The sequence below is a fragment of the Vombatus ursinus genome, unplaced genomic scaffold (genome assembly GCF_900497805.2).
Source record: "Vombatus ursinus unplaced genomic scaffold, bare-nosed wombat genome assembly UNPS02007344.1, whole genome shotgun sequence".
Taxonomy (NCBI): Eukaryota; Metazoa; Chordata; class Mammalia; order Diprotodontia; family Vombatidae; genus Vombatus; species Vombatus ursinus.
Window position 1 is genome coordinate 3,093,664 of NW_020947122.1, and position 19,163 is coordinate 3,112,826.

Here is a 19,163-nt window from a genome sequence, read left to right on the forward strand (position 1 = left end):
ATCTATCTATCTATCTATCTATCTATCTATCTATCTATCTATCTATCTATCTATACATATAATTGTTTTCCCTCCAACTACCCTAATACTGACAAAGGTCTCATGAGTTATAAATATCATCTTTCTATGTAGGAATGTAAACAGTTCAACCTTAATAAGTCCCTTATGATTTCTCTTGAGTCTTGTATTTGAAAGTCAAATTTTCTATTTAGCTCTGGTTTTTTCATCAAGAATGCTCGAAAGGTCTCTATTTCACTGAATGTCAATTTTTCCCCCTGAAGGATTATACTCAGTTTTGCTGGGTAAGTGATTATTGGCTGTAATCCTATCTCCGTTGACCTCCGGAATATCATATTCCAAGCCCTCTGGCCCCTTAATGTAGAAGCTGCTAAATCTTGTGTTATCCTGATTGTGTCTCCACAACACTTGAATTGTTTCTTTCTGGCTGCTTGCAATATTTTCTCCTTGACCTGGGCACTCTGGAATTTGGTTATAATATTCCTAGGGGTTTTCCTTTGGGGATCTCTTTCAGGAGGTGATTGGTGGATTCTTTCAATTTCTATTTTACCTTCTGGTTCTAGAATATCAGGGCAGTTTTTGTTGATAATTTCTTGAAAGATGATGTCCAGGCTCTTTTTTTGATCATGGCTTTCAGGTAGTCCAATAATTTTTAAATGATCTTTCCTGGATCTATTTTCCAGGTCAGTTGTTTTTCCTGTGAGATATTTCACATTGTCTTCCATTTTTTTAGTCTTTTGGTTTTGTTTTACAATGTCCTGATTTCTCATAAAGTTACTACCTTCCATTTGCTCCATTCTAATTTTTAAGGAAGTATTTTCTTCAGTGAGCTTTTGGGCTTCCTTTTCCATCTGGCCAATTCTGCTTTTGAAAGCATTGTTCTCCTCACTGGCTTCTTGGAACCTCTTTTGCTATTCAGGTTAGTCTATTTTTTTAAGGTGTTATTTTCTTCAGTATTTTTTTGGGTCTCCTTTAGCAAGCTGTTGACTGTCATGATTTTCTTGCATCAATCTCATTTCTCTTCCCAGCTACTTCTCTTACTTGCTTCTCAAAATCCTTTTTGATCTCTTCCATGGCAGGGGACTAATTCATATTTCTCTTGGAGACTTTGGATGTAGGAGCTGTGACTTTGTTATCTTCTTCTGGTTGCATGTTTTGATCTTCTTTGTTACCAAAGTAAAATTCTATAGTCTGACTCTTTTTGCGCTGATTGCTCATGATGCCAGCCAATTACTTGAGTTTTAAACAAATTATTTCCAGGAGAGTTAGGGGATTTTTAATCATTACACATTTCTAGAAAATGCAAATTAAAAGAATCATATTGTCTTCCTACTAACACCTTCCTGAGATGAACTTCACTAAGGAAATGAGTGTTTTGATCTATTTAGGAAAGGAGAAGGAAATGCATCCTTCTGCTAACACAACATGGTCCCTTTTTCAACAACAGTATGGGTTAAAGAGGGTTTGAGGAGCCAACATGCTTTTGCAAGAATGCTAGACTCATAATCAGGAGATCTGAATCCAAATTCCAACTGTATGAGGCCACAAGGAAGACCTTAGAGCCTCTCATAGCCTGTTTTCCTATCTATAAAATAAGAATATTTACATTTCAACTACTTGCCTTACAGAGTTGTTGTGAGTGAAGTACTTTGCAGTCTTTAAGGTGTTAAATAAATGTGGATTTCTTTTATTATAACTACAATTTATAACCTATATTCCATGAGGAAAAATATTTTTCAATGTCAAATTCCAAACAATTTATTTCTAGAGTATAATTAACTCATGAATTGGGGAATGACTGTATATAAGTAGTTTTGTATAAGTAACATCTATTACTGTCTACTAAAGATGGGCTCATAATGAATAGATTTAAACTGAAGCAGAAGGAAAGATATTAGAAAGGCATTATTATGACTTTAAGTTAAGACACATGACATTCACCTTACTTAGGAATACCTTCCCAACCCCTCCACATCAGTCTATATCCTTCTTTTTTTTGTCATCACTCAAATGCCTACTCAAAATTCAATCCCAATTCTTCTTTCCTGATTAATTTCATTGAGCCCTAATAATCTGTTTTCTACTCTGTACTTATTAACTTAGTCGGTCCATTACAGAATCACAGAACCTCAGGCTGGAAAGAACCTTGATACCACCTAGTCCAATTCATATTTGAAAATAATCCCTAAAAAAACAAAAACAAACAACACCCACACACACATACACACACACACACAGAGCTGGTCTGGGCCTTAGATGTCTATTAATACACATCTCATTTGACAGCTGAAAAAACTAAGGCCAAAAGCAGTCAAGTGACTTGCCCAAGATCTCCCCAACAAAACTATAAGCTGCTCAAGGTCAATGGCTATGTCTTTTTCTTTCACACATTACACAATACCAACTGACTTACATTTGGATGCTATTACCAGAGGTCTCTTATTAAGGAGTTTTGTTGTTTGTAGCTGCTGTTATTAGGGTTTTTTTTGGGGGGGGGAGTAAGGTTTGAATATACTTATTACTAAAAATATAAGAAAGATATTAATAAGGGGTTGTTAACCTAAAGTCTATGAACTTTTTTCTTTTCAACATTCTGACAATTATATCTCAATATAATCGGTTTCCTTTGTAATACTATATATTTTATTTTATACAGTATTCTCAGAAGGGATACATAGTGTTGACCAGACTGTCAAAGGAGTCTATGACACAAAAAAGGCTAAGAACTCCTGATCTAGAAGAATCCCTACTAGCCCTCTCAAAATCAGAAGAAGCTTCCATAACTAAACAGCCAGTCTTCCAAATATGGCAAGGATGTGGAAGCAAATTCTGTTTCTGCCTTTTCAAAACTTTTTTTTTAGATAAAAATGCCATACTCTCCATTACCAAAAGAAAATTTAAATACAAGACAACTTTATTTTTTCCATATATTAAAAATTAATTTAGAATAGCATAAGGCTAGACAGAATTGAAATGAGGAATTTTAGGTTATTCATGTATGGAAACTCTCTCATTGTGCCACTAGAAACCAGAAATCTGATTCTATTAACAAAATGAGAGCATATTAGTTAATACATTCCCCCTGTCCCTAAGAATTCAGTTTTAAATTTCATTTTTTGTGATATTACCATGTAAAGATATGATGACTTTAATTTATGGAAATATGGTGGTGTATCTTTGTGGTCAATTGTCCTTATTTGTTTCTCAGATATTTTTTAAGATGTATTAATCAAGCTTTTGTTACGAATATCACTTTTTAAAAGTTTCATATTTTTCCATCACTACAAATTGATGTTTCTTCTTAAAGGTCCCATCTTTCCAGGAAAACCTGTTTTTCTAATTCTTTATGTTCTTCATTGATCTGTGATCTCATTGATATTGATGTACCCTCCAAATAATAAGACTACAACCCATTCATGCCTGCCTACCTGGTGCAATTCTTGTCCAAGTTCTTCTATAAGTGTACCACAAGGGGTCCACCCAATGTGGTGAAGCCTTTCTCAAAATTTTCTGGCATTATGAGGATGCTAGTAAAATTCACAAGTAATCCAACAGCTCTCTTTTGATGCTGGCCAATCATCTTTTTTCAATCATGCCTTTCTTTGAAGACATTCTTTATTATAGTTCACCATAGTACTTTATTTGTTATGTATTGTGTGGCCTGCTCACGTCTGCTATGCACCCATCTTGTGACTCAATTTCAATTATTTAAAGACTGTAATATTCCACAACCCACAGCCATATACCACCACTGGTATAATATTGGTATTAAAAAAGATGGGCCTTCATTTCAAAGAAAGTTTGCAGTCATTAAAGAAGCTCTAAAATTTCCTCTACTGATCCAGATCACTCTGGTTCTCTCATTTCATTCTTGTCTCAAATAGCCAGCCACTTGCAATATCTGTCGAAAGTACACATACACTGATGGACAAGCCTTAGTTGTCCATCTAAATACATGTCATAGTTAGGACAGAGGAATTTTTTATCTAATTGTTGTTGTTTCTCCTGGGTGGATGGTTAGGCCAAACTCCTTATCATTAGGGGACTTATTCAGTAGTCTCTTCAATGATGCAAGTACTGGTAAAGCCAGTACAATGACATCCACAAACAAAAACACCTAGAAGATCTGATTTGGACTGCACTGGATCTCCTTCATCACTGTGGTGAACACCTCTGGCAACTATATACCTAGCTGTTTTATGATTCACCTGGTATTAATGATCAGAGATTTTGCTATACTCAATCAATCTATTTTTATAGTCAGCAATTAAGAAAAATAAGATATTCTCTTTCCTATATATTTTGGTCAATTTTGCAAAAGTAAAGATGTGGTATACTGTAGAATATCACTTACAAAAAAGCTTGCCTGGCCTTTACTAATATTCTCATCCAGGATGTCATAACATACATCAAAGATGTATTTTTTTTAATATAGATGTTTTTATATAGATGTGAAAACAGACACAGGATGACAATGTTTTCTTGGTCACTTTTTTTTTGTTAATATGGTCCAAGGTTTTTCCCTCCCCCCAAGCCCATGACATTGCTCCCTCCTTTCACATACTTTTGAATCAATTCTTCTAAACTTTAATTAATCAACACTCTTATAACTACATTGACCCCAGCAGCAGCTCCTTTATATACACTTGTTCCAATCTGGATGATTTTTCTATCCTTTCTCTTCAGTACTATTTCTCCCTCCTCAATAAGCACATTCAGGACTATGATGTTAGATTCAAAGTGCAGTGGCTACTCTTCTCTTGATCATGAAGAGTTTAGGACAAAAAACTCTGCAAATCTTTTCCATCTTTTGTTCACTTTTTGTCCTTCCAAATTCATCCTTAAATGCCCTCAGGATGATGAATATATTTAGTTAGGTCTTTCACCAAATTTTCTTTAAACTGGCTTTAACATCAACTGCTTCTCTTTGTTTTATGAGGCAATCCTGTTCATAATCTACCATCACCCTTCTCTTCAAAATTTCACAAATGAGTCTATGTTCTTTTTATTCTTTTTAACCAATCTGTGGTTTCATACGGATAGGGGATTCCCATTGATGAAACTTCCTCTATTACTGCCGAACAGTAACTGCTTTGCAGTTACCAAACTTAAGAGTTTGGAGAGCTTCCTGAGGTATTGAGAGGTCAAGTTATCTGGGGTCACAGAGTCTTCTACAAATTCAAAACTGATGTTACCCTTGGCTGCCATCTCTCTGTGTTTGGCAAGTAGGCTGAGTGTTTGCTGATGAAACAACTTTTTAAGCTCTTTTGATCTTATTATAATTCCTGATTGACACTGGTTTAACTTCTGTATAAAATTTTTGCCATTGGTATCAATATAATTTTTCCATCTATACCCATTTTAACACTAATAATTTATTTGGGTCAATTTGAAATAATTTTAAACTTTTTTCTTATTTTAATTTTTACTACTGGCTTAGGACTAATTTTTATTATTCCTTTAATGAAGTGATCTGACTATGCATATAAATTTTCAAGTCAGAAATGATTTCCACATCAAGAATTAACTGTTCATTTTCACACTATCAATCAATTTAATTTTTTGGTGGAATTATTCAGTGTTCACAATGTCTAACACGCCAATTCTTCTCTCAAAAAAAGCATTCATAAGGCTTCTGCATAGTCTAAAATAAATTGGCTTCATTTATTCCTTCTTCCTGAGTCATATTTTCCAACATAGTTTTAGTAATCCACCTATTCTAATCTTTGCATTAAAGTTACCAAGTATATTATATGTTAATTTAAGTTAGAAGGCCTTATAACATGCTTCACAAAATTTCTATACATCTTTAATAAAAGTTACATAAGCTAGTTGTTTTTTTTTTTTGTAAATACTTATGAAGGGCATTACAATATAAGATGACCAAATAACCTATGAAATGACTTTTTTTTGTTATGTCTTGATGACTCTGGGAGCTCCTTTATTTTCTTCTCTTTAGCTGTACACCTTGTATCTTCTAGTTTCAACTATAGCAAGAAGGTCAAGATTAATAATAAAATGAATTAATACAATTCAGTTCCTCTAATGGTATATCTTTGGTCATCAGGTATAGATCTCACATTTCGAGTTATCAATAGCTAAATTAAATGCTGTAAATAGTCTAATATAATTTTTAACCCCCTCTGCCACTAATGCCACCATCACTGAAAGAGAAAGGGGCCTCATGAAGTTGAAGGCCATTCTGTATTTCTCCTTGTTTTACTGGGCCCCACAGTCAAGAATTCATACTAAGTGGTCAGCTTATTGGTGATGAGCAACTCTATACTTAACAGGATGAGCCATGAGAAAAAAACTATAGTATAGTATAGTATAGTATAGTATAGTATAGTATAGTATAGTATAGTATAGTATAGTATAGTACAGTATAGTATATGGCTTAAAAAGATACTTCCAAAGGTCTTTAAATCTAGATGGAAGCATAGTACTGGTTGCATTTACTGAATTATGATATTCATTTTTAAATCCCACCCACAACATACTGGGGTGTATGAAATGTTCAGGAGGACTAGCACCTCTGGTATAAGGGCTCACTAAACCCTTTTCAGGGTTGCTCATCCACTTTTGGTGCCCACCTGATTCACTCCCTGTTGCTCCAAGAAGCTGTAGCATGCACAGTGGCCACACCCCAGCAACTCGTCTAGGCAGACAGGCTAAACCAAACTGAGGGTCAACTGATAGGCCTCAAACCTATTGGTGAGTTAGGAAAATGTGTACTTCCAGCATGTGAAGATTTTCCCCAGTGGAATGGGCAGATGAGAACAATTTGTGCCAATGGCCATGAAGGCAGCTGAAGCAGGTGCTATGGAGCACTTAGAGCTTGGTCAGGCCTTAAAGACTCCAAGGTCATCCATGGCACGTGGGTCATCATCAGTCATTTTGACTTTTCTCTTGCCGCTGGATTTCAATGATTCTGGAAGAGAGAGTGAGGCTGACAACTTTATGCAACTCTGCATCACTTAAATCCAACTCATGCATGAGTCAAGATATCACCCCCTGATGTCATTGGTTCTTTTCAAAAATGAAGGACAAACAAGTAAATTTTCATCTTCCCTTATATGTCAATTATTTTTACAAACTAATTGGAAGGTGTTACATTTTTCTAAGAGTTAACATGTTCAAAACCTACTGAAATTTTTCAGTGGGATGAGATTTTAAACAGGTTAGAAATCTTAAACATGCAAATATTACGAGGTTTGTTTAAAAAAAAAAGGGACATATCCTTTTCAGCAATAAAAGCCCATAATGATGAAAACAGTTTTCAGAGAGCCTTTTTCAAAATGTTCTCTATATGTAATGAATTTCTTTCAAAAATCAGATTTCTCATTTGTTGTTATTGCTAAAATGACACCTTCACACTAAAAGGATACAAAATGTCACTCCCCATCTCGTTACAGAGTACTGTAAAAAATGCATTTTTTTTAAGGGTCTTGTTTTTATATAGATTAACCACATCAGTGACAACCTGGGACACTTTGGGCACTTCTGACTTGCCCTTCTTTGCTGCCTTGGCCTGCCTCTGAGGGATGTAGTGAATGCCAGAAATGTTGCTATCTCTAAAGTCACAGAATCTTTTTTATTCTAATTAACACACTGTTGTTCCATTAGTGGCTACACTTAGACAGTAAAACAATAAAACACTATTCTTACCAAAAAAAAAGTAATTTATCTTTGAGAATATTTCGGTGCTAGAATATCTTTCCTTTAATGACTCACAAAAAAATGTACTTCCTCATACAGTTCATTATTGAGACAAAATCTAGCAAATACCATAAGGTGAAATATGTTAGAAACATCTGTACTTTCATCCAACTGTACAGCAAGCCTCCCACACCATGTAATTTGTTGGAAAACATGTTCCTTCAAATTTTCAGGAATGTTTTTTAATGTGTCTTCCAACAGTATTTCTGACAAAGGAACATGTTTTAGTCTATCACCCTATTGTTTTCAATATTTTATTTTGGTCATTTTTATTTCATTAGAAAGAACAAGTTTTTCTTTTTTTCTTTTTACTATTTTTGTCTTAAGAAACCTCAAAAGAGGCTTTTAAACAGTTATATTTAAGTTAATGAAATTTTGTAAAATACTAGATTAGGTAACATGTCTTTAGATATCACTGAAAAATTACAGAGATCTTTCTTCATGTTCTGAATGGTTGATTTTTAAATGTGTTTCTAATTATGATGGCTGGATACCATCAGTAGCCAGTATTTCAAAGAACAATAATAGTACTATTTATAATAGCTAACATTTAACCCTTTAAAGTTTGCAAAGTGCTTTACACATATTACTTCATTTCATCCTCACAACAATCCAGCAAGGCAGGAGATACTTATTATTCTCATTTTATGAATAAGGACTTAGTGGAACCCATTCCAGTTAAGAAGGGCCTGTATATTCCCATATGGTGAACACTCCTAAGTTCCTAGGCCAGGCATTACCTGTGTGTTTTTGTGTTTGGTATGAATCATAGAATAATGAAGAAACCTTTGATGTCATCCAACAGGTCAAGTCAGACTAACCTCATTTTCTTTTTTTGATAGGTCCTGGTAGATCAGGAAATGCTGCAGGCACAATTTATCTATATTTTGGCAAATCATCTGAAAAACTCTCTGATGCTACTTGGGGGACAGGAAGGGGAAAAGAAGGAAAGAGATAAGGGTTAGATGATAGTACAATTAGGTTGATTCAAAACTAGAAAAATGGTCAGACCCAAAGAATAATCATTAGTAGTTCCGGAAACTTGTAAAGAAGTCTCTGATTAAGTGCAACAGAAATCTTTTCCTGGCACTGAGTGATTAACATTTTTATCCATGAAATGGATAAAATCTTCAGATGTCACAAACTAGGGAGAGAAAGCTCTTATGACAGGATTTTAAAAGATCAACAGACTAGATTATAATGCCAAATCTAGTAAGGTAAAATTTAACAGAAATAAATGGAAAGTTTTGCACTTAGATTCTTTAAGAAAAAAAAATCTATTTCGCAATTTCAGAATAGGAAAGGGATGACTAGAAAGTAACTGAAAAATGACCTTTTAATTTAGTGTCCTGCAAACTCAATATATGGCAGTTCACAAGAAGAGAATGTAATTTAAGGAAGAGAGTTACACTGTCCAGAAATACATAGGTGACAGGCCCACTATGCTCTATTCTGGTCAGACCACATCTCAAGTACTATGTTTATTTAGTTCTGGGGGACACATTTTAGGAAGAATATTGATACACTGGAGAACATGCAATGTGCAGCAATAAGGATGAAGGGTCCTGAGATTATTCCCTCATGGATTAAAGGGTATGAAGATAAAGATTAACTTGGAGAAGAGAAGATGGGGAAGGGAGAAATGACTACTATCTTCATATATTTTCAAGTATCTGATGGACTACTATATAAAGCAGGGTACAGATTTGTTTTGCTTGTCCCAAAGGACAGAGCTAAGAGAAACAGTTGGGAGCTTCAAAGAGGCAAATTTAGACTTGTAAGGAAAAACTTCCAAATAATTAGAACTATACCAAAGCGGAATGGGCTGCTTCGTAAGGCAGTGGATTCCTCTTCACTGGGGATCTTTAGGCAAAGGGTGGATAGATGTTGTAGAAGGGATACTTATTCTGGCATGAGTTGGCCCAAATGGCTTCTGAGATCCTTCTCAATTCTATGATACTGTGTTTTAGTTTCTCCCACACCACCTCCACACTGATAAATCATGGATTCCATCTACTTCCTTTGACAACTTGACATCTAGCCTCTATGTGATAGCTGTTTCCATTTTTCCAATTAATTTTATATACAATAATGATTTTTTTGGTCTGGGACTTCAATGGAATTTAAGTCTTTCTTTTCCACTCATCCTGTCAATCATCTTCCCAATCTCTTAATCATGGCATTCTTCCAAGGGTATTTCTTTTGTTCTCCACTATTGTCTCTTTACACTATTTCCCTTGGCCATCTCATTCCTTTCAACAGTTCAACTACTACCTCTACGGAGGTAATTCCTGAGGCCGATAAAGTAGAGCAGTGGATACAGGGTGAGACCTTGAGTCAAGAAGACCAGTTTTCAAATCTAGTCTCAGGCATTTACTACCTGTGTGATGCTGGACAAGTTAATTATCCTCTGTCTGCCTCAGTTTCCTCATCTGTAAAATAGGGATAAGCATGCCTACTTCCCACAGTTATGAAGATAAAATGATATATGTATAAAGTGTTATGTAAACTTTAAAGCACTATATAAATTCTGGCTATGATTATTATTATCATCTACGTCTCCAGCCCTTACCTCTCCTGTGAGATTTTTAACTTCGACCTGTTATCAAAGATCCCCATTTAGATTACCCACTAGCACCTCAAGTTCCACATTTCTAAAGCTAGCCTTATCACCTTTCTCTCAAAACCTCCTCCTTGATCTGACTTCACTATTTCTGGCACCACAATTCAAGCGGCTTCCCACATTATTAATCTCAGTGTTATCTTTAACATTTCCCTCCTCTCACCATTCATATCTAATTAGTTACCTAAGCCTACATGATTAAGAAACCTTTGAATTAAAAAGGAATGGGAAAGGAGAAAACTGCCCAAATACACTAAGCCTAATACCATAGAGAAAAACTGGTACAACTTAGGAAGCGTAGCAGTAAAGACTGATTTCAAAGGAAATAATATCCAAGAAAGTCAGTAATAAAATCCCTCTGTCTACTCATATGTCTATAAACAAAAGCACAAAGTACAAGTATTAGACATCATAGACTATAGATAATGAGAGTAAAAGGCAAATCTGATTTCACAGGTATACTGAGCACTAGAGGGATAGAACTCATGACTGGAATATGACTCTGAAAGAGCATACATTATTCAACAGGAAGAGAACAGATTAAAAAGGGGCAGTGGAATAGAGGAAATCCGGAAATTTCAGAGAAGAAACATGGCAGAGTGTACTTGGGTCAGAATCAATGGAGGAGCAAGAGAAGAGTCATCTTCAAAGCATTTAAGGATGAAACTGGAAGGACAACAGATAAACAAAAATGGAAGGAAAAAAGGCTTTTAAAGGGTTCTTTTCATTATCAAGGACACTAGAGAAACTACAGTTGGCTCTTATCATTATAGCCCTAGATAAACTTAGAGAGAAACAGAAATGCCACTGAAGAGAACAAATACAGGAAAAGTAGTTGGATTAGATGAAGTATATACAGAAGAGGTCCATGCTGGAGATGACATAATTTTAAAGGCAATGAGAAAACAATTCTCAAGGTATCTGAAGAAGACACCAAAAGCATGGAAAAAAATTCTGACTTTATACTGCTAAAACAGATAACTAAGAAAACATCAATAGATGTTGACCTATATACCTATAGGTTCAACAATATAAAATTTTTGAAAGAATAATCTACACATGTAAAAAAGGGCATCCTCAATAAGAGCATTAGAAGGGAACAGGGAGGCTTTAATAAGGGATATTCCACAGGAGACTTACCATAACAATTGATTTAAAGATACAGAAAATACAAGATCTCACTGAAATTACTCTTTGTTTACTGTTTTTTTAAACACCTAATTTAGTAGAGCAAACCACCATCTTAAAGGTTCCTCCAACAAGGACGGATGTTAAAATTATACACAATTCCTTGAAATGAATAACAGAAGATATGCTTGTTCAATTATCTTTTGATTGTTAATATTACGTGAAAAATAGAGGAGATATATGTTCCCTAAATTCACCACTGTCACATAAGAGATCCAACACAACATCTAATGACATTGTAGTGATTATATCAAGCCCTGGAAAACGGCAAGGCTTCCTAATTGAGATCCATGGTCACTCAAAAAACACTTGACCTAACAACCCATGTATGGAAAAAACAAGTGAATAAAGAATATCTGCTGCCCAGACTATGATAGGCAATCAGAAGGACGACCTGTAGAGCTTTTCCAACTATACGACTTGGACAGTGTAAATGGACAATGACTTGGGCCACTTATTGAAGAGGAAGAAAAAAGAAACCTAGATAACCCTTGGGAAACTGAATTTAAAAAAAAAAAGAAACAATCACAAGATTCTCCTTGAAACAAAGGCCCATCTTTTTAACACCCATATTATATCAATGTTATATACCTGTGAGTAATGAAAGATAACAGACTCTGAAGAAATGAAATGTAAAATAACCACCCAAGGGCAAGGAAGAGGCACAGGAAAGGTGTGACTACTGTTGTAACACATTACAAAGAATTATGAAGGGAAAGAGTGTAAAGGTTATCAACAAAGAAACATGAGCAATAAAGACAATGAGCTAGTGACACAGCAAGTGAGGCTCATATATTCTACTAGTGTAATGTCAAGAAAAGCAAGGAAGGCCTTCAACACATTGGATGGACTTTCTGCAACACATTTATGTAGGGGATAGATGAGTCACATATGATAGGCAGGTAGGAATGGCTGGACTGTGATCCATTATCACTAGAGAGAATAATCACATTGTTAAAATCTCAGATCCTTTCAGAGGGTTCAGAGAAAGAATAAGTAGGGTCCAAAGATGTAATATCTTGCAAGGGGAGTCGGCCCAAGAAGGATGAAAAGCTCCCTGAGAATTTAATTCTGAAGACAGAAGCAGAATTTATTGTAATAGGGGAGAAAAGGCCGAGATGCCTAAAGAGAATGGTGTAAATGTACAGAGAATTAATCAATCAACCTAGCTTTTTTAAGGACATTTGCAGAAGATGGAAAGGAGCAAACAACTGAGAATAAATATGAAAGAGAATGGTAGTCCTATAAGAAGAATGAACTGAGACTGGTGATGAATATTTAAGTCTAACACAAAGAAGACTCAAAGAAGAAATAGAATGATAATATACAGTGAGAAGGCTGAATTGTTTAACTCTATTTTGCTTCTAGGGCAGTTAAGTGGTACAGTGGATTGCTGGGCCTGGAGTCAGGAAGACCTAAGTTTAAATTGGGTCTTAGACACTTACTAGCTGTGTGCCCCCGGCAAGTCGCTTAACTTATTTGCCTGTGTCCCCATCTGTAAAATAAGTTGGATAAGAAAATGGCAAACCACTTCAGCATCTGCCAAGAAAACCCCAAAAAGTGTTATGAAAGAGTCAGACACAACTGAACAACAAAAACGGTTTACAAAGTCCATTCTCATTTTATTATGTAGATGGGAGGATTCATTTTAAATTGTCCCCAGCATATTTAATTCAAGAACTTTATGATATAGATGAGAACCACAATCATTTCTCCTCATTTCCCAAAGCATAGCAAAGAAAAATGGTTTGTAAAGAAATCACAATTGAAGTGTTAGTAAAAGCTGAAATGGAAACCTGATCAGTTCTCAATCCAATGAAGTATGAAGTATATCACCTTTACTTATGACTACATATAATAATCATAAGATAAAAGAATTAATTTTATATATAACCATATCATTTTATATTAATTTTAATTAAGATAAAAGTATTTTTTAAAGACCTGTTCCTGTCCTATTTCCTAAAAGTTATACTTGATTAAATGAGATAATTGTCAAGTGTTTAGTTAGCCCAATGCCTCTCACATAATAGGCCTTATATAAATGTCAGCTATTATTTTTATTATCAATGACGGGCTAAATGGGTTTTTAAAATTTATTGTATTTGGCTAGGTAACCGGCCATTTAACCACAAAGAACCGGTCCTTAGCTTTTTTCTTTTTTACAGCTGAGTCTCACCTTTATCAAAGGCTAGCTAACAGCAGAAGTCAATCCACTCTGCACCTCTACACACATACAAACACACACTTTAAAAAAAAAAATCACACTTCACGTATTCACTCAGTCACTGGGTGGTAAGAAAATGGGTGCAGTTCTTACAGAGCTGCTGCAGATGGCCAAGCAAAATTCAAAAAGAAAAACGGAGGCTTCTTTCAAAGCCTCACACGAAGAAATGGTGGGGTCTCGGAGAAGATTTTTCTGCCTCGGGTTGAGAAAAAACAAAAGCCTGCTATATTCTGGTGGTGGCTGTTTACCAAGGCCAAGTTCACTGCCCTCAGCAAACAAATGGCTTCGGTCCCGTCCTGGGCCCCGAGTTCAAGTTCATTCTCGCTGGCGTCAAAAACAGGCAGGGTTTGCTTTTTCTCCTTTCACACCCAATCTCCGTGGTCCCCGAAAAACTCCGCTCTGCCTTCTCACCAAGGGCCAGAAAACAACGCCGGGTAGGAAGGGGAGGACGGCGGGACGCCAGCAACACCCCCGCCTCCTCCCCTCCAGTCCGCGCGAGCCTCAGCCCGGGCCCCGGGGCAGCCAGCGCATCCTCCTCCTGGTCCTCCCCCGCCCCTCGCGCTCCCTCTCTCCGCCCACCCCCGCTTCCCAGGATGGTAGGTTCCTCAGAGGTCGCCTCACATCCTCCCAGGGACGTACCACTCGGAGGAAGCGGGGGACGATCCCAAACAATGGCGCCCACCCTCCACCCCCCCACCCGAAGGCCTCGCCTCGCCTCCGCCCCGGCACGCGCCGTCGTCGGGGGAGCAGCAGAACTGCCGCCCCCCAAGCACCCACCTAGCTCTTCCTCCACCAACCGGGACGACGCCGGCGCCTCCGCTTCCATCTCTCTTTGGTCTCCAGGACGCCGTCGCCCCTGCCGTCTGCTCTTCTGCCACGGTGGAGCCTGAAGCCAGACTCGGGCGAGAGGGTTCCTCCAGCGGGGATGAGGAGAGCCTTTCTCCCCTCCTCCCCTCACTGACTACTGAGCATGCCCAGATCAGAAGGTTCACTGCCGCTCGGGAGGAATTCCAGGCCAAGGATTCCGCAGCTCCGGGATTTTCCTGCAGCTGGTTTCTGGGCTGGGGAGGGCCGGCTGGGGGATGTGGGGGAAGACCAGAACATCTCTCCGTGACCGTAACTGGGAAGGCTGGAAGAAGGATCCCTGGTGGGGACGGACACAAAAATAGTAACAACTTGCCTATTCTGAGGTCATCCATTTGGGGACTACCTCGCGGTGCCCCCAATATAATCCATCCTCGGGAGTTTTTGTCCACGCCCTCCCGTTCTTGCTGGGTCGAGGGAGGCGGGGCGGTGGTATGGGAAGGGCAGAGCCCAAATTAGCATCACAACCCCAATGCAGTTTACTAGCTGTAATCTTGAGCAAAGCATTTAAACTTTTCAAAGCTTCATTGTCCCAGATTTATCCCAAAATTCCTTCCAACTCTGAATCCAGGATCCATAGACCTTGTGGGAATTTTACATTTCGTGGCTTCCAGTACAGCACCAAGGTTGTCCATTTGTCCATTCCTGGCCTTTCTCCTTTTCTGATCATTCATTTCTTGGATAAGTCACACATTTGACTGGAGCAGATATCAAAATAAATAAGACCTGGTCCTCAAAGAGCTTACAGTGTGATCATAGTAATTAAATGTGGCTTAGAATGATACTTCGTACTTTTACGCACCTATCCTAACCTATGATATATCGTGGTTGTCTGTGGATGTGCTGTGTGTCCCTATGAGATTATGCCTTTATGTATTTTCGGATTTGGTATAGGCTAGGATCATAGGAAACCTTTGACACCTAAACAGGGTTTGAAACTGCTAAGATAAACCATAGGATCAAGCAGGCCCACAGAACCATGAGGCTATTTAGACACTTTAATCAAGTGTCTTTAGGGAAATGGTTCGTTTGGGGTCTTGCAGCATCTCCTGCAGGATATAATTATTAGTAAGACTTTACTAAACATTGCAATCATTTAATAAAATCTCTTATCTCTACTTTGCAGAGTCAGGAATTAAACCATTGTTGATTAACTAAAGTTAGGAAAAAATGGCACCATGTTCCATAGAGAGAAACAAATGTTGATGGTTAGACTGCATTGTAAGCATTTATTAAGCACATACTATATTCCAGTCACTGAGGATATTTTAAAAAAATTTTGCTTCTAACTGAGGTCTGTTCCAACTCCATTAGCTGCCTTGGTGTGAGTTCTTTCTCTCCTCCCCTTTTCAAGATTCTGTTGCTGTCTAGGGGTCTGGGAACCCGTAAATGCAAGGGCAAAGGGTGTGGATCTGCCTCAAAAGAATTCCACCACTCAGGCCTTTTTTCAGTCCAAGTAGTGAGTTTATTAAAACACTATTGGAGTGGGCAAGATTGTCAGTCTGCTGTTTGTGACACCGGTACAAGCTCTCCAGATTTTAAGAATATGAGCAATTTAATGAGAATAAAATTGGTACTTTCATACCGAAGGGAAGATCTGGATGGGGTTAAGAGGTGTCAAGTAGCCTGGGGTGGGGCCAGGTGCAGACAATGGAGGGAGTTAAGTGGCAGGAGAGCCCCAGTGAAAGTGCAGTTAAAAGGATTATTGACTGGGATGGGTCAGGGCCAGGTCCCAAAGACATGGTCTTTTCCTTTTAGGGACCCCTCTTAGGGGTCCAGATACCATCCCCATCAGTCCCTTTTATGTTTTGTTTTCCTCTGTCAGAACATAAGATCCTCGAGAGTAGAGACTGTCTTGTTTTCTTATTTTTGTATCCCCATCACTTAGCACAGTGCATGGCATGTAGTTAGTGCTAATAAATGCTCTATGTATCTGTTTCTGTAGCTGCATTCTAAGTCCCAAAGCCCAATGGCATGGGTCTCTCTACTCATTGATGGAGATCAATGTGCTGCACCTGTGTGAGGAGTGAGGCAGAAGTTGCAGAGAAAGGGAAAGAGCTCCTATCTCTTCAATCTCTGCAGTCATTTTGGATACTTCTGTCTGCCAGCTTCAAGAGAAAAAAAATGGGCAATGCCCACTCTACTTCAGGTTGTTGAAGAGAGAATAAGTCTCTGGGAAGAGGCCAACATGAGAGGAGCTAGCAGTCTCTATCCTGTCCCTATCCAGTTTGCTGCTATTCCCCCTTAGGTGAGATAGAAGACTTTCTCTTGGTTGAGCTGAGTTACCCTTCTCTCCAGTTGGAGAGCCCCTTCACTCTGTATTGTCTGGTATATATTCTCCTATGTATACCTTCTCTGATTTCTGTTTTGCTATGGACTTGGATAAATGGATTTCTTTGCTACTTGGTATGCGTGTTCCTTGTGGAACTGGTATTTGGTAGGAAGGGACTCAAACCTTGGATATAAAAATTGGATCCTTTTTTCCCTATTGATGAAACAGCAATTAAAAGTTTAGCTTGAACCTGAAAACTACATCCTCTAGACTAATAATGTTAAAGGGAGCAGGTAGCTGTAATTCTAGACCAGTTCTCCTTCTCTCAGTCAGCCTCTGCCCTCGACTTTCTGCTTCCTCTCCTGGTAGAGAGAATCCCTTCAACAGTCCCTAGGAGAAGTGGGGTGGGGGGGTGGAACAAGAGGCTAGAGATGTCTATTCTGTCTCCCTTTGAGTCATGGAGGATACTGCCTTGCTACATATGAGGGACAGCCTTGCTACATATCATCTATCTGTAAAATAGTTCCTGCCTTCAAAGAGCATACGTTCCAGTGGGGAAAACAACATGTAAATAGCTAGGACTAAATACACTAAAAATATCTAGAGAATAAATGGAGAGTTGTCTGAAAGGGGAAGCATTAGCAATTGAGGGACCAGGAAAAACCTCCTGAAGAATGTAGGACTAGAGCTGAGTCTTGAAAGAAACCAAGAGGGAGAGGTGAGGGGGTAGCACATTCCAGGAATAAAGGATAGCAGATGCAAAGGCATGGAGACAAGATATCAATAATAATGATGATGATGATAACAATACTTATAGGATGTATTGTATTCAAGGAAATGCAAGTAGATCATTGAAGCTGGAGGGAGCTCATGGAGGAAAGTTAAGTGTGAAACAAGAAATACAGGAAGGGGCCAAGTTATAAAGAGCTTTAAATGCCAAACAGAGGACTTCTTTACATTTTTATCCCTCAGGAAATGGGGAGCCACAGGAACTCATTGAGCAAGGGAGATAAGATGATCATATCTATACTTCAGAAAAATCACCTTGGCAGCCAATGGAGAAAGACTCGAAGCAAGGTAACCAGTTACAAGACTATTACAGCAGCCCAGGTGAGAGGTAATGAATATCCAAACTAGGGTTGTTACTGTATGTATGGAGAAAAGGGAGGTTATATGAGAAATGTTGTGAAAATAGCAACAACAAGATTTAGCAATGGATTGGATGTTTTGAATGAGTGACAAAGAAAAGTCAAGACAGCTTCATTCTTGAAGTTGTCAGAGAGCCTGAGTGATTAGGAATAATAGGGAAGCATGGAGGAAGGGTTTATGTGGAAAGGTAATGAGATCTGTTTTGGAAATACTGGGTTTGAAGTGCCAAGGGACATCCAGTTCAAGATGTATCTCAGGAAAGAGACCAGGGTTGGATACCTAAATATGGGAATGATCTGCATAGAGGTAATCGTTGAACTCAGTGGAGCTCATTAGAACCTTGGTGATAATAGATATGACTTGGATGAAGAATAAGCAAAGTAGACTGAGAAAGAAGGCTCAGAGAGACATAAGAAGCACCAGAAGAGAATGATGTCATGAAAATCTAGAGAGTATCCAGAAGGATGAGAGTATCAACAGTGTCACATGCTGGAGAGAAATCAAGAATATGTGGAGTAAGGCAAGGTCATTGGATTTGGTAATTAGAAGTCATTGGTAACTTTGGAGAGGGCAGTTTTAGTTGAATAATGAGGCTGGGAAGCAGATTGTAGAGAGTTTGGAAGATAGAGGAAAGGAAACAGAAGCACCAAAAAGTTTAGCTACAAAGGGGAGGAGAGATATGGGATGATAGCTAGTAGGGATGGTAAGATCAAGTGAGGGTTAATTAAGGATAGAGGAGACACAAATATGTTTATAAGCATCAAGGACAAAGCCAGTAGCTAGCAAGAAATTAAAGATAAGAAGGAAAATGGGAAGAATGGTGGGGGCAATTTGCTGGACAGGTCTGGAAGTGACCTAGAGGAGTTGGCCATAGCAAAGAGGATGGCCACCTTTTTATCCAAAACTGAAGTGAAAGAGGAGTCAGATAATAAGGAACGATGTCTGAATGAGAGGAGAAAGAGTAGCTTTTTGCAAATGTACTAAATTTCTTTTAAGTGAAGTATTATGTAAGATTCTCAGCTGAGAGGTTTAGAGTTAAGAGGTGCTGTGGGAAGCTTGAGGAGAGATGAGAAGGTTTAGAATAGAAATAGTAGAATAGTAGA

General features: G+C 38.0%; 1 protein-coding gene across 1 annotated transcript in view; it reads right to left on the reverse strand.

Annotated features, from left to right (window-relative positions):
* SLC36A4 (solute carrier family 36 member 4) overlaps positions 1-14,760 on the reverse strand; it is an 81,291-nt gene extending 66,531 nt beyond the window's left edge. Inside the window, exon 1 of the mRNA XM_027849404.1 lies at positions 14,553-14,760. Coding sequence (XP_027705205.1) covers positions 14,553-14,601 — 49 coding nt within the window. The 5' untranslated portion in view covers positions 14,602-14,760. The remainder of the gene's footprint in view (positions 1-14,552) is intronic.
* Between the last annotated feature and the right edge of the window lie 4,403 nt (positions 14,761-19,163).